Consider the following 15270-nt stretch of genomic DNA (forward strand, 5'->3'; position numbering starts at 1 on the left):
CATTGACAGAGATTTTTAGAGTCCCAACTGCAGCTCACTGAGTGGAATCACAATTAAAACAATTGGGATTATTTTCCAATTATATAATGCTGACATGAGCACAAATAACAAGCGATTAGCTTTGAAAGACAATTGCTTGTGCAGTCAGAAGACTTTCTTGTGAAATGATGTCGATGAAGAAGAAGAAGAAGAAGAAGAAAGAGAAGGTGAATCTATTGGAGGGTAATTTTTATAATCCCATTCAGTAAAAAAGAGAGACAGAAGAAAGAGTATGGTGCCTAATGGAGCATTAATTTAAGCCAGGACTCTTTATAACTTGACTCCACCAGTCTGGATCCTTCCTATTTGAGCCCCTGAAGATCTTCCATGCAAAGCAGCCCCCCGGCCTTCCTGTTTAAATACAGCCTGCTGTCTGTGGGCCGAGACACACTGGGGAGGGGTTGACATCCATTTGCTGTGCAGTTACTCGTTAAAATCAAACTTGCAATGATCTCCGTAACATTTATTCTGCTGGCCTTACTGCCATGTAAGAAAGGATAAATACATTAATAAATTAATTAATTGTGGAAAGTGAACAGTGAAATGGAGGGAGGGTGATTGTGGATGGTTTACTGCATTCATTGTGCTGCGTATAACTAATTGGATGTTGTAACTTCACTTCACTGTCTTCACAGATGCCCGCTGTTATACATTGACCTCTTCAGAGCCTCAAGCCAAGAAGCCTGGAGAAACGGTGATGGTGTCCTGCAAGATATCAGGGTACACTGTAACAGACTGGATCACAGACTGGATCTGCCACACTCCCGGGAAGCCCATGCAGTGGATGGGGGTTATCTGGGGTGGTGGCAGCACGGACATCTTAGACTCATTTAAGAGTCGGGTCACCCTCACCAGAGACACTGCCGCCAACACAGTGTTTCTGCAAATAAGCAGCCTGAAGACTGAGGACATGGCTGTTTACTACTGTGCACGACGCACACAGTGAAGAGAGCAGTGTGTAAATCATACACAATTCTAACATTTTTCTGGAGAACTCCCGATTCCCAGCAACCCAAAAACTGCAGAATAGTTCACTCCTCTGCCACAGATCAAAGTGGTTACAGGCAGACAGGACACATGTTTACAGAGGTGCTGACCTGGACCATCACATCTCAGCAGGAGCCAGCCCGACAAATCAACGATGATCTTGTAAACATTTGTCCCTTGGACAGATGGTTCAACAACAAAGCACCCCTCTCCAGACACCTTTGGAATGCAAGAAGCACAGCCATCAAGGGGACAGAGAGTGAGATGAGGCTCACCAGACAAGCCATTTGACACCCAGCACAACCCTGTCCCATCTGCAAGCATACCAACAAAAACATCAGAAATGAACCTCAGAGGATGTTTTCATATTTAGTAGCTAAAATGATCAGTTTAATACAGGTTCTCCCCCATAAAATTAATGTCAAATGGGACAAGGGACCATGACCAACTCCATTCAAAACTAAAGTAACAGTGTCAACAATATCCAAACACCTCCACATATGGCATGTTTAGTCTTGATTGAAAAGGCATTCAACAAAACGAACAACTAAGTAAAAGAAGACTAGCTCTCACATTTTTACTTACATCTATCTGTTAAATAATGGAGTTAACAAACCCTAATCACTATCGCTGCCACAATGTAACAGAGGCTCTCCCTCTTAGGAGGACAAGAGGACCCTTAGTGCCCAAGAGAAGGAGGACACTGCGACAGCCCTTAAATGGACACAAACGGACATTCTTTTTAAATTCACCAATTACAATTTACTAAGATTGAAACCCTGTCTAACACGTATATGTCTGAGGTCCAAAAGGGGGATTCTAAAAGAGAACACAATCTAAATCAGTTAAACAACTACAGCAGCTGGAAACTAAAAGCTAAACCTTTAAATAGGATAATTTAGGATCTCAAGAATGTGAATACTAACCCCACCATACTTATACTCAGAAAATTATCCATAAAAAACTATTTAGGGACAATATCTAAAACTCATGAAGGCTGCAACCTTCCAATACACACTTTGGCAAGAGGCAGAGCAGACAGCCCAGCAACAGAGCATCTGAAATTTATGACACCCAAACCAACCAATCAGAAATTGGAGGGGCAAAGATTAGAATCTTTGTCTAAAACATATAAAAACCATGGTTAGAAACTAACAATTTGGAGAAGAACCCAGGAAGATTGGAAGACACTGAAGTGGAAACCCAGGAAGGAATCTGGACCAGAACTCTACCAACAAGCTTGGCAACAAAGTCCTCAAGTCGACGCCATTTACCAAGCCCTCCCTGCTATATGAACTGAACCTCAGTAAACCACACAGGTAGTAAACTTTGTGTAATATTCAGGAATTAGGTAAATCACAGTTACATAAAACCTAATTGTGTATGGGCTCTAAGTGTAGGAACAGGTAGCATTAAAATGTTTTATATTTTATTTCATATGCTTTGTGCCTCGAGTCAAACTTGAGTAATAGATAGATCTATCTCTCTCTCAAATTCAAATTCAAATTCAAAGGAGTTTTATTGGCATGACTAACATAATAGTATTGCCAAAGCAGGTACAATATAACCAATTAACATCAGTAGTGTAATTAATTAATTGAAAAGAATACACAAGAAATGCGGAAATGCGGGCAGGGGGGTACAGATTAATCTAATGATTTTGTCCTGCTGGTTGAGATGGTGATGATAATCCTGTCTTTCTCTTTTAATCCTATCCACCCTGCCTTTCTCCCTCCTACCTTTACCATTACATGTTGTCCATTTACATTTTATTAATAAACATATATTGTATTTGAACGAAACAGCCTCAAGGTCAGTTCATGCAGATCAACCTCAGCGCTAATCTGAATTCGTATTAGTAAAGTATTGTGGTAACTTGTGCATCAACCCGGTCTTGTTTTCAGAGGATTTGACTGCTGTGGGCTGTATGTGTGAGGGTCACTAGATAACAGGACTTTATTCAGCAATTATTATTTCTTCTGATATTGATACCAGATAAAACGAAAACTTCAGTTTAAAGTCCTAGGCTAATCGAAAATACTCACTAATAAAACAATAACTGTAATGATAAATTAAAACAATTTGACTATTGCAACATGTTGGCTGCATCTTATCATTTCATTAAACTATTTACATCAGCCAAGTCGATCTGTACATTTAAACCAATAAACGATCTTGATTCTTTATCTTTAGAAGTCACTTGATTCATAACCAACACCAAGCCTCAAAGGTAACATCTGCAACCCAATCCATGAAAGTCAATCCATTAGAAACACTAACGTAACATTTTGGAATTATCAGATTTCTGGGAAATTTTACCCTAACCCTTAATTAACCCTAGACTGAATTATGTTTAACACCAACAGGATGGTCAAAGAGCAAGTGCAAGACAATTGCAAGTGCACATTTCCAATGAATGAAGGTATCAAGAGGTTAATAACAGGACAGCCTACATCTAGAACTCTATTCAATAGACACTGACAGCAATTCCTGGAGACTCATGGAGCATCCTAGAGTGCTGCCTACCCTCTGCAAAGACTCTGACCAATTGTGTAACCATTATGTCTTGGTTTGCATTATATGCAAACAGGAATGAACTGCTTCCTGCATATAAGTGGTATTCTCTCTGCCACGATTCGCACACGCTACTCCACTGCTCTGCTCCCTCCACTGGCTCCTGATATCGGCATGCATCCAGTTCAAAACTTTGACCCTCACCTACCACTGTCTTGACCACACTGCACCAAGCTACCTTCAGTCACTTGTCTCTCCATACATCTCTTCCAGACCACTGCGCTCCTCCAGTGCCAGAAGACTAACTCTGCCTCCTCTCCACTCTCCTTCCTCCAGAGCCGCTCCTTCTCATCCCTGGCCCCTAAGTGGTGAAATGACCTGCCCACCGAAGTCAAAATAGCAGAGTCCTTGACCTCCTTCCGACGCTTACTCAAGATTCATCTTTTCAGACAGTACTTGTAATATTAGTCCTTTTAATCCCCTGTAAGATTGCACTTTTTTATGCTCCTCGCGTTCTTGATTGTTTTCCTCCTTGCTCCCTTTCCCATAGCCCTTGCCTGTAACCCTACATCTTGACAGCACTTAGCTTTCACCGTCCAGGATGTAGGAAGTCTCTTACTGTACTTGTGTAAATTGTAAATTTGAATTTTTAAAATGTATTATCTTGAATTGCTATATTTTAGCTAAGTCGAATTTGTAATGATTGATGCCTTGTACTTCTGTATTTTTGCACTTTGTTTGCACTTATATTGTATGTCGCCCTGGATAAGGGCGTCTGCCAAGAAAAAAAAATAATAATAAATAAAATAAAAAAAAAAAAAAATAATAATAATAATAATAATAATAAAGTGGCAGCATCTTCACTCTCCATCAGTAAATCTGAGGCTTCTCCAGAAGAGACAACATTAATCCCTTGATGTTGTGCTTCTTCTTCTACTGGGGCTGGCTTAAACTACAGTAACACTACTGGAATGGTCAGCTCATAGTTGAAGAAGTGTTATGAGCTGACTGAGATGTTCTTTCCACAGTTAGAATGGCTCTATGATGATGCTCTACGATGATGAAGGTAGCTTTAAGTACTATGCAGACTCAATTAGAGGACATTTTACTGCCTCCATTGACAAGTGTCATGGTTAAGCTGGGCCGATGTGTGAGATGAACAATGTATCCCAGAAGGAATGTTTACACAGAAACAGAACACTTCATCTGTCCCCAAACTGAAGTGTAACCCTAATCTAAACCCACAGAAGACTCCATGGGACACCCCTATTGAAGTCTTAACTTTTCTTACTGATTAGATCTATGATACACACAAATATTTGCGTGATGCTTTTACACCAGTGAGCAAATCGAAACATCTGAAATGAACATGTCCTTTATATATAGGCTCTCAGGGGAGTGAGAGCAGAGAGAATAGAGTGAAGAGTAAGAAGTGCATTGCCTGGCCTCCAGTTGGAGCTGTTTAACAGGCACAATGAAAGACAAGTCTGTAAAATCAAACGACAGGGATGAACAGAAAGAGAAAGTTGAAAATGAAATACAGTAGAAGCTCCACTAATCCAGAAACAGAAATTCAAATACATAGTTACTGCAACCCGTCTCCCACAAGCAGACACAAAACAATAATAGTCTTCTAGTGGAAGAAGGCATTTACAAGCAGTTTCTTTCAGTTACAAACACACACAGAAAAAACAACTCTATACTATAGCAATGAATAAAACAATAATGACAGTTTAAAATGTCCAGTTATTAATAATAGTAACATTTACAAAATGTTGGGACTCATATACAGTATGTTGTTAAGAATTTGTCTACTGAAACAATTGCTCCTCATATATTCTGTTGGACTGACCAATTGGATCAAAGCTGAATAATTTAGCAAGCAGATGAAAATCAATCATGTCCTATAATTGTGCAACTTTACAACAGAGGACAGAGACTGCAATTCAAAGCAATAACATTTTTGGGGACTCATATGGAATGTTATTGAGAACTCGTCTTCCTGACTCGGTTACTGATCTACTGAGATTGTGTTAGAAGTGGCTGGACTGACCCACTAGATTGAGGTGAAGATTTAGCAGAGCAATAAGAACAGGTAATTTTCACTCATGATGGAGCTTTACAACTGAGGACAGAGGCTGAAATCAAACCAAAGATATTTAACACTAACACCCCTCCTCCAGCAGTGTGTGAGTCAGTATTTAAGCGCTGAGCCACACTGCCCATCCCATGAGGAGGAGTCCATGCAAACTCAGAGGGCTTCCTGCTTCATTTATCTCACTGCACTGAAGGAGACACAGTGAATGTGCAGACTGCCTAGACTGAAGTCTCATTACTGCCATCTCAACCTCAAACAATGGCCAGTCTAACTGCAATTATTATAGCGGCCACATGTTTAACAGGTGAGTATTGTCAGCAGTGACTGATTCACTGTGAGAGATTGGACTGTGCTTGAGATTGTGAGTGTTGAACTTGTTTTCTTCCCACAGGTGTTCAGTCCCAGATCGTGCTGACTGAGTCTGAGGCAGCAGTTAAAAAGCCTGGAGAATCCCACACATTGTCCTGTACAGCCTCAGGATTCACATTCAGCAGCTATAACATGCACTGGGTTAGACAGGCTCCTGGGAAGGGGCTGGAATGGGTGGCTGAAATTAACAGTGGTGGTGGTAGTACATGGTATGCCCAGTCAGTTCAAGGCAGATTCACCATCTCCAGAGACAACTCCAAAAGCAAACTGTATTTACAAATGAACAGCCTGAAGACTGAAGACAGCGCTTTGTATTACTGTGCAAAGGACTCACAGTGAGAGAAGTGAAGCCTGAGCCCTGACAAAAACCCACAAGTGTGAAAGCGCTCATGCACAGCATCATATAAACATGTTTTAACTGTTCTGGATCTCACATTTTCCACCACATCATTCCCTTTTAATGTCTAAACCAGCAATATTACTCCCCTGACATTCAGCAGATGTCATGATCTATATCTTAAGGTATTCATAGCAACATTTATTTATTAGTATCTTAATGGGAAAAGCACATTATAGAATTATATTATCTACACATCCTACCCCACAACTTCCAAGTGAAACAAATATGATAGGAATATATTTAAAAATTTAAACTGAAATAGCTTGGTTGGATAAGTGTCCACCCACCTCAATACCAATAGCAATTAGCTCAGGTGTCAGAAATCACCTTCTAAAATCTATAATCATCACTTACAGACATTAAACTGAATAAATCAAGGGAAAAAAGTCTGTGTTTTTTGTGTCTATCCAAAAGATCTAAGGCAACTCTACTCCACCACCCAGGAGAGTTTCTACATGCCGTAGTCCCTGTCCCATTGATCTCGGTGGATCCCGATGCTGGTTCTTCTCTCCCTCCAGCAATATCCTGGGAGTAGACACGAATCTCAGGGAGACAAGCAAGTTCACACACATATGGATTTATTAACAAACTTCTGTACAAGAGCCACTTCTGTGGATACTCCATAACCAGGTATGATGTAAGCTGGGCTCGCCAGGCTCCTGGGAAAAACCTGGAGTGGATTGGAGATATATGGAGTGGTGGAAACAATGCTTACACAGAGTTGCTTAAGAGTCAGTTCACCATCTCCAGAGACATGTCACAGGGTGAAAGTTCACATGCCACCCAGACTTAAACTCTGCACTGTAAGCACTACTATGCCACCCAGCAGTTGGCCACAGGCCCTAGGACCTGGTGGGAAGTTGTTAATCTCCCTAAATTAGCAATTTTTACACAGGCACTACCTGTCAGTTCTCCCTTCAATTCACGTTTTTTGGTTGGGGTTCACAAGCCCGGAGCACACCACAGGGCACACAGGACAGTAGTATAATTAACTTGTTTATTATAATCACAAAATACATTGTATCTGTAGGCCAGACTTCCTAAAGACAATTAAAAGTGTACAACAAGCAAAACACACACAAACAATCGAGAACTGTTGGTCTTCCAAGGCAGCACCAACAACTGGGATAGGGCAGATAATTGTCCATAGTTTCCTAAAGAAAGAAAAAGAGGGGTGGTGACAGACAAATCCAGCTGCTACTTCCAGTCGTGTGTTGGCAATCCCCCAATAAATGGTCATGTCAGTTGTACAGAACAATAATAAAAAGCATAAAAATTGCTTAAAAAGTGTTTAAAGATTGGAATGATGACTAATGCCTTTGAAGTAGTACTGAAAACTGTCTGTAACCCTACCTTGACCACTCTCCCTGCAGAGTACCTCCACCCTGTTCCTAGGATAACTGGAGGTTGTGGGTCTGCTGTAAATAAAGGAAGGTTATCATTGGATAAACAATGGAGAATTAAAAACAACCAAGAAGAATCCTGGGTCTCAGCAGTAGATGGTGAATTGACTGATCTGTTTTGTTTTGTTTTTCTTCCATTATTTTAAAAATTGGTGTGGTGCCTCCACCCCGGTAATGCCAACACAAAGAAGTGCCACTATATAGTTAACCGGGGAAAAAATGTACAACACTCCCAACCATTCAGCAAGTACATAACAACAACACAAATAATACCTGTAGTAATAACAAAATACTTTAAAGCAACTAGTACGTTTTAAAAGTTACAAAAAAAAAAATAAGCGGCACACTGAGTTATTATTGTTATTAATAGTGTCACGGGTGGGGCATGACTGTCCATTAACATTAGCATGATCACTTATTTATTTTTATTTTTTTGTTCATTTTTCGCAATGGTTTTATTTATGAAGTATGTTCTTTTGTCTTCCTTATTTTTTCTTTTTTTTATAGTTAATTTGTTATGTGGGTTAATTATTTGGTTAATTTATTAATTGCTTTTGTTGCCCAGCGCAAGCTGCTGGATCATATTCCCACACGGACTAACCTGCACATTTTCTCATTGGTCGCTTTTTCCTGTGCCCCTATCCCTCTATTTAGTATTTAAGCCCAGGGAAATGGTCATTTGGCAGAGAGCAATGGACTACTGAGCAGGGCAGCTGGTGGAGAGGGGAACCAAGCAGTAGTGCTGGAGTGAAGCAACTGGCAGAGTGAGTGAAGACTGGGAAAGCAGTGAACAGAGAAGATTTCTCCAGCACGGATTATAAAGGGAAGCTTTGGAAACGACTGACCCTGGATTGCTGGAGATGACAGCGCAGGCCACGGAGCGTTAAGTACCCGGTTGTAATTCTTTAGAAGGGAATAATTAGAAAAGAGAAGCCACACGTTGCAGAGGTTGAACTTTCTTTTTTAAGACTTTGTTGATCTCCTCTGCCGGTGTACTTTGTGGAGAGCGTTCCCTGTCCTGGGGTTAGAGACTTGCCTGCTGTGATTTATATTTCGGTCTTTGTGATGCAAGGGGTGACTGCGGGATAGAAGACATTCATTAATTACATTTGATTTTGTGCAATCTGAGACATCATTATACGTTCCTACCTGCAGTTTTTGGGGTTCCAACCCAGCCGCAAAGAGACTTGTTTTCTCGGAGAAGGGGGATTCTTCCGTGTGTGTCACCTATTGTGAACAGAAGAGACTGTGAAACTTTGACATTGCTTTCTGTGTTTTATATTAGTAAATTGGGTTTTATTCTACTTAGTCTTTTCTTTTGTTATTCTGGGTAGGGTTTTTAGTGTTTTGTGCCCATTTTTATTAAAGGCATTTTAATAGGTTTTAGAATTTTAGGGATGCCAACTTCCTAAGGTTCTGAGCTAGTACAGTCTTCATGCCCTCTTCTAGCTATATATAATAATTGTTACTTTTTGTGAACTTGCCTTCCATGTGGTGGTGTTCGGGGGTCCGGTCGAGCCGCCCAGGGAGAGAATTGACAGGGTGAACGAGGTCCTCTCTCTCAAACGAGGTGGCGTGGTCGTGAGCATGTCACCCCTACGCACCACATAGCCGGTGACAATAACACCAGAAAATTAAAACCAAGGCCTGTAGTGCATTTCACATTTACCCCACCTTAACAATAATAGCAATACACAAATTTAGTTAAATCACAATGATTGTTTTTTATTATTATTTAAACACATATGAGGATATAAATAACGTGCAATCAAGTATTCAATTTGGTAAGGAATCAAGAAAATAAAAACCACAGTATCCGTATCTCACAGTATCAAAATAAAAACACAATTCACTGTGAAACAAATAAAAATGTACCCACAAGCTCAAATTGTCATGAAAAGTAAATAAATGGCCAAATGTCCCGATAGGTTGAATCCCTTGTTTTTATCGTTGGTGCACTTTTTTATCAAATTTGGTGGAGATTTCAAATAATAAGAACAGGGAAAAAACAAAAAAAAAACATTCCAAACTGTCCTCTTAGCCCTCGCTGCTGAGGGCTTAATCAAACTCCCCAGAGAGACTGTGACAGTCTCATTCGTGTTGTGAATTGTAACTTTATTTTGTGTTCTGTCTCATGTCAAGCATCACGCTCGCTCAAACTGATTGAGAATCTCAGATGACTGGGATTGATGTGAACATCCACTGGATCCTTTGTGATCGGCAGACTGCACCAGGGAGAAGCTTGGAATGGCTGGCCAGCATTGGTGGTAGATCTGATATAGAAGACCATGCTGACTCAATCAAAGGCCGTTTCAGAGCTTCCAAAGACTTCAACCACATTTTCTACTTAAAAATGAACGCCTTGAGAGCCGACAACATAGCTGTCTATTATTATTATTTATTTATTTATTTATTAGCAGACACCCTTGTCCAGAGCGACAAAACATATGAACGTTATTAAAGTGCAATACAGTCTAGAATTACAAATCAAACACACTACAACACAAGTGCAAGAAATATACACTTATTACAAGTCCTACATCCTAGATTTGTGAGCTAATAATTGCAGACAAGGTGTGAAGTCATAGTTAAGAGTTCAGGGGAAGGGACATGGGGGCAATCAATATAAACAACACGAGTACTAGCGAGTAAAAGCAAGCAAGTTGTACAATGAAAACTAGATGAAGTGCAATTTAACCGGAGAGCTAAGCCCCGCAGAGGAATAACAGCTAAATTACAAGTTCAGTCTGAATAGGTGTGAGTTTAGTAATCGCTGGAAGGAGGTCAGAGACTCTGCTGTCCTGATTTCAGTGGGATGGTCATTCCACCACTTATGTGCCAGGGATGAGAAGGAGCAGCTCTCGAAGAAGAGGAGTGGAGAGGAGGCAGAGTTAGTCTTCTAACTTTATTACTGTGCCAGAGACCCACAGTGAGAGGAGCCGAGACCGGAGCAATGCTGTGACCTCAGCACCTGCAGTCAGTCATAGAGCTGTAGAAACACAGATCAGCTCGATCGCACGTCTGCATGTCCATTTTAAAGAAATCCATCCCTGACTAGGATCTAATGGATTCTCCAGTTAAATAACCTTGAAGAATATCTAACCACATGTAACCGCTGTCATTGAGTCTTTGTTACACATCGCATGTTCTGTCACACTCAACCTGCCCCTCTGTGATGACGTAACCAGATCAGAACTGGAATTAACATGATGTTATTGCAGTTGGTCCTGATATTGTGGTGGCAGGCAAAGAGTTTCATTCAGGCTGGTTGCAATTGTGTGATCGGGTTTTCTCCTCTAGTGCGGCCACTTGAGGGTAGCATTCTTCTCCAGTTTAAGTCAAGTAGATATTAATACATGGACAGAAGAGGTGACCAGTTGCAAGGGTCAAGCTGTTGTAAGAACCGTGATTTGAAAATTGAATCAGGAGGTGATCGGCATTAAAGAGATTTAGCAATATTTTAAATTCACAATCAAGGAACAGTTTCCTTTGTTAAATCCAAGCTATATATGTCTATTTATTTTGGTATATTTATATTGATACCTAGATGTGCAATTTACTAAGTTTACTGTGCAATTTACTGTGAAAGTTCTTAATGCCAAAGCAAGTGATTCAGGGATTGTCAACTGTCCTTCTCTTCTTGTATCCTGTTGAGGACAGGTTTAGGTCGCCCAGTGAATGCTGCTCTTGAGGATCTACCACAGACAGATACAGGGCAGCAGGCAACATGGAGAAGCTCATGCAAATTGTGTTTTACCAGGATGACTATTTATGTTGTGCCTCAGATGACTGTGATGTGAAAACTCCCACCTGCACACATGATGGACAGAGAGGACCTGCTTGTGATCGTACTGTGGCTTCCTTGTAAGTGCCTTAAACATATCCTCTGTCCCCTTCTTCAGTGATGTTGGGAATGATTGAAACATTATTTTGATTTTAAATGGAGATACATACAGTGAGGGAAAAAGTATTTGATCCCCTGCTGATTTTGTATGTTTGCCCACTGACAAAGAAATGATCAGTCTATAATTTTAATGGTAGGTGTATTTTAACAGTGACAGACAGAATAACAACACAAAAATCCAGAAAAATGCATTTCAAAAAAGTTATACATTGATTTGGATGTTAATGAGGGAAATAAGTATTTGACCCCTTCGACTTAGTACTTGGTGGCAAAACCCTTGTTGGCAATCACAGAGGTCAGACGTTTGTTGTAGTTGGCCACCAGGTTTGCACACATCTCAGGAGGGATTTTGTCCCACTCCTCTTTGCAGATCCTCTCCAAGTCATTAAGGTTTCGAGGCTGACGTTTGGCAACTCGAACCTTCAGCTCCCTCCACAGATTTTCTATGGGATTAAGGTCTGGAGACTGGCTAGGCCACTCCAGGACCTTAATGTGCTTCTTCTTGAGCCACTCCTTTGTTGCCTTGGCTGTGTGTTTTGGGTCATTGTCATGCTGGAATACCCATCCACGACCCAATTTCAATGCCCTGGCTGAGGGAAGGAGGTTCTCATTTGACGGTACATGGCCCTGTCCATCGTCCCATTGATGCAGTGCAGTTGTCCTGTCCCCTTAGCAGAAAAAACACCCCCAAAGCATAATGTTTCCACCTCCATGTTTGATGGTGGGGATGGTGTTCTTGAGGTCATTCCTCCTCCTCCAAACACGGCGAGTTGAGTTGATGCCAAAGAGCTCGATTTTGGTCTCATCTGACCACAACACTTTCACCCAGTCCTCTTCTGAATCATTCAGATGTTCATTGGCAAACTTCAGACGGGCCTTTACATGTGCTTTCTTGAGCAGGGGGACCTTGCAGGATTTCAGTCCTTCACGGCGTAGTGTGTTACCAATTGTTTTCTTGGTGACTATGGTCCCAGCTGCCTTGAGATCATTAACAAGATCCTCCCGTGTAGTTCTGGGCTGATTCCTCACCGTTCTCATGATCATTGAAACTACACGAGGTGAGATCTTGCATGGAGCCCCAGACCGAGGGCTCAGTTATTTTGTGTTTCTTCCATTTGCGAATAATCGCACCAACTGTTGTCACCTTCTCACCAAGCTGCTTGGCGATGGTCTTGTAGCCCATTCCAGCCTTGTGTAGGTCTACAATCTTGTCCCTGACATCCTTGGACAGCTCTTTGGTCTTGGAAATGGTGGAGAGTTTGAAATCTGACTGATTGATTGCTTCTGTGGACAGGTGTCTTTTATACAGGTAACGAGCTGAGATTAGGAGCACTCCCTTTAAGAGAGTGCTCCTAATCTCAGCTCGTTACCTGTATAAAAGACACCTGGGAGCCAGAAATCTTGCTGATTGATAGGGGATCAAATACTTATTTCCCTCATTAACATTCAAATCAATGTATAACTTTTTTGAAATGCGTTATTCTGGATTTCTTCTCACTTCTCACTGTTAAAATACACCTACCATTAAAATTATAGACTGACCATTTATTTGTCAGTGGGCAAACGTACAAAATCGGCAGGGGATCAAATACTTTTTTCCCTCACTGTAAATGGAGGAAAATAGTCACTGTGCCATTTGGTATCATTGTGTGCACCACACTGAACATGGACAAGAGAAAGCAAAGGAGAGAGTTGTCTGAGGAGATCTGAAAGAAAGTAATTGACAAGCATGGTAAAGGTAAAGGCTACAAGACCATCTCCAAGCAGCTTGATGCTCCTGTGAAAACAGTTGCAAATATTATTAAGACATTCAAGGTGCATGGAACTGTAGCCAACCTCCCTGGGCGCGGCCGCAAGAGGAAAATCGACACCAGATTGAAAAGAAGGATAGTGAGAATGGCAGAAAAAGATCAAGGATAACTGCCAAAGAGAAACAAGCTTAACTCCAAGGTGAAGCCATGTCAGTTTCTGATCACATCATCCATCGCTTTTTGGGCGAAAGTGGCCTCCATACAAGAAGACACAGGAGGACTCCACTTTTGAAAGAAAAACACAAAAAAGCCAGACTGGAATTTGCTAAAATGCATATTGACAAGCCACAATCCTTCTGGGAGAATGTCCTTTGGACAGATGAGTAAAAACTGGAGCTTTTTGTCAAGTCACGACAGCTCTATTTTTGCAGAATAGAAAATGAAGCTTTCAAAGAAAAGAACACCATACCTGCAGTGAAACATGGAGGAGGCTCGGTTATGTTTTGGGGCTGCTTTGCTGCAACTGGCACAGGGTGCCTTGAATCTGTGCAGGGCACAATGAAATCTCAAGACTATCATGGCATTCTGGAGTGAATTGTACTGCCCAGTGACACAACGCTCTGTCGCAGGTCATGGGTCTTTCAACAGGATAATGATCCAACGTACAGCTAAATGCACCCAAGAATGGATAGGAACAAAACATTGGGCTGTTCTGAAATGGCCTTCTATGAGTCCTGATCTGAATCCTATCGGACATCTATGGAAAGAGCTGAAACTTGTCTGAAATCTCAGACATATACATTTTGTGCATCTCCTTTGATCCATATGCTATATGTTGACACGATGGTGGGGAGCGCACAGCACTCTTATGAATGTGCCATGTAGCTGACAGTTTCACAGTGTGAAATAGAAGTTGTGCCCCTACAGGGATCAAGTGCAGTAAAAGGGATAGTCTGAGGAGCTCTCCATGGTCCTGAGTCTCTGATCACATTACCTGTGAGTGTATTCACTTGCACGTTGTCTGAAGTCACAGCTAATACTGCATCAGTCCAACCAATCTCTTCTAATTGCATCAATATCTCAAAACTCAATGATTAATATCAAATATGTGTGTGAACATACAAGCTGACTGTTGGTGGTGCTGTCCTCCAATAAAGTTAGTTTAAATTTGCAAAACCAGGATGACAACAGGACTAATTTTTTTTAGACTAGAATGTATATCTTAAACCGTTGATGATGAACCAGCATGGATACTGTATTCTCTCTCTTTGTGTCCTCTAGTCTGCATTCTCCTCAGTTTCAGATCTGATGCAATGAACACATTTCCATTTGTAAAGATGAGATTCACACTGGGATATAGACAGAGCTGTGCATTTGGACACACAGATATCTACAGTAGGAGTCTCAGGAGTGTAGTTGACAGAGAAATGGTAATGAACTACAACTGAGGAGCTCTTGAGGATGTAATCCTGTCCAGTTCTCAGGTAAATTGTACAAAGATCAAGTGTCTTCTAGGGGCCAGATTAACACAGGGTAATCAACAGACATTTTAAAGCATAGCCACCATAGGATGCATTGGGTTAGACAGGCTCCTGGGAAGGGACTGGAATGGGTTTCTACTGATGCTGGTGGTAGTAGCAAGTATTATGCCCAGTCAGTTCAAGGCAGATTCACCATCTCCAGAGACAACTCCAAAAGCACACTGTATTTACAAATGAACAGCCTGAAGACTGAAGACAGCGCTGTGTATTACTGTGCAAAGGACACACAGTGAGAGAAGTGAAGCCTGAGCCCTGACAAAAACC

At 41.2% G+C, this 15270-nt stretch overlaps 1 gene segment (V, D, J or C); it reads left to right on the forward strand.

The window, feature by feature from the left end:
- The first annotated feature begins 167 nt into the window (after positions 1 to 167).
- On the forward strand, positions 168 to 985 carry LOC136767293 (immunoglobulin heavy variable 1-46-like). The segment is given in 2 exon segments: positions 168 to 222; positions 675 to 985. Coding segments are annotated over 2 exon segments (366 nt in total).
- The last annotated feature ends 14285 nt before the right edge of the window (positions 986 to 15270 follow it).

Source organism: Amia ocellicauda, chromosome 14, assembly GCF_036373705.1.
Source record: "Amia ocellicauda isolate fAmiCal2 chromosome 14, fAmiCal2.hap1, whole genome shotgun sequence".
Classification (NCBI taxonomy): domain Eukaryota; kingdom Metazoa; phylum Chordata; class Actinopteri; order Amiiformes; family Amiidae; genus Amia; species Amia ocellicauda.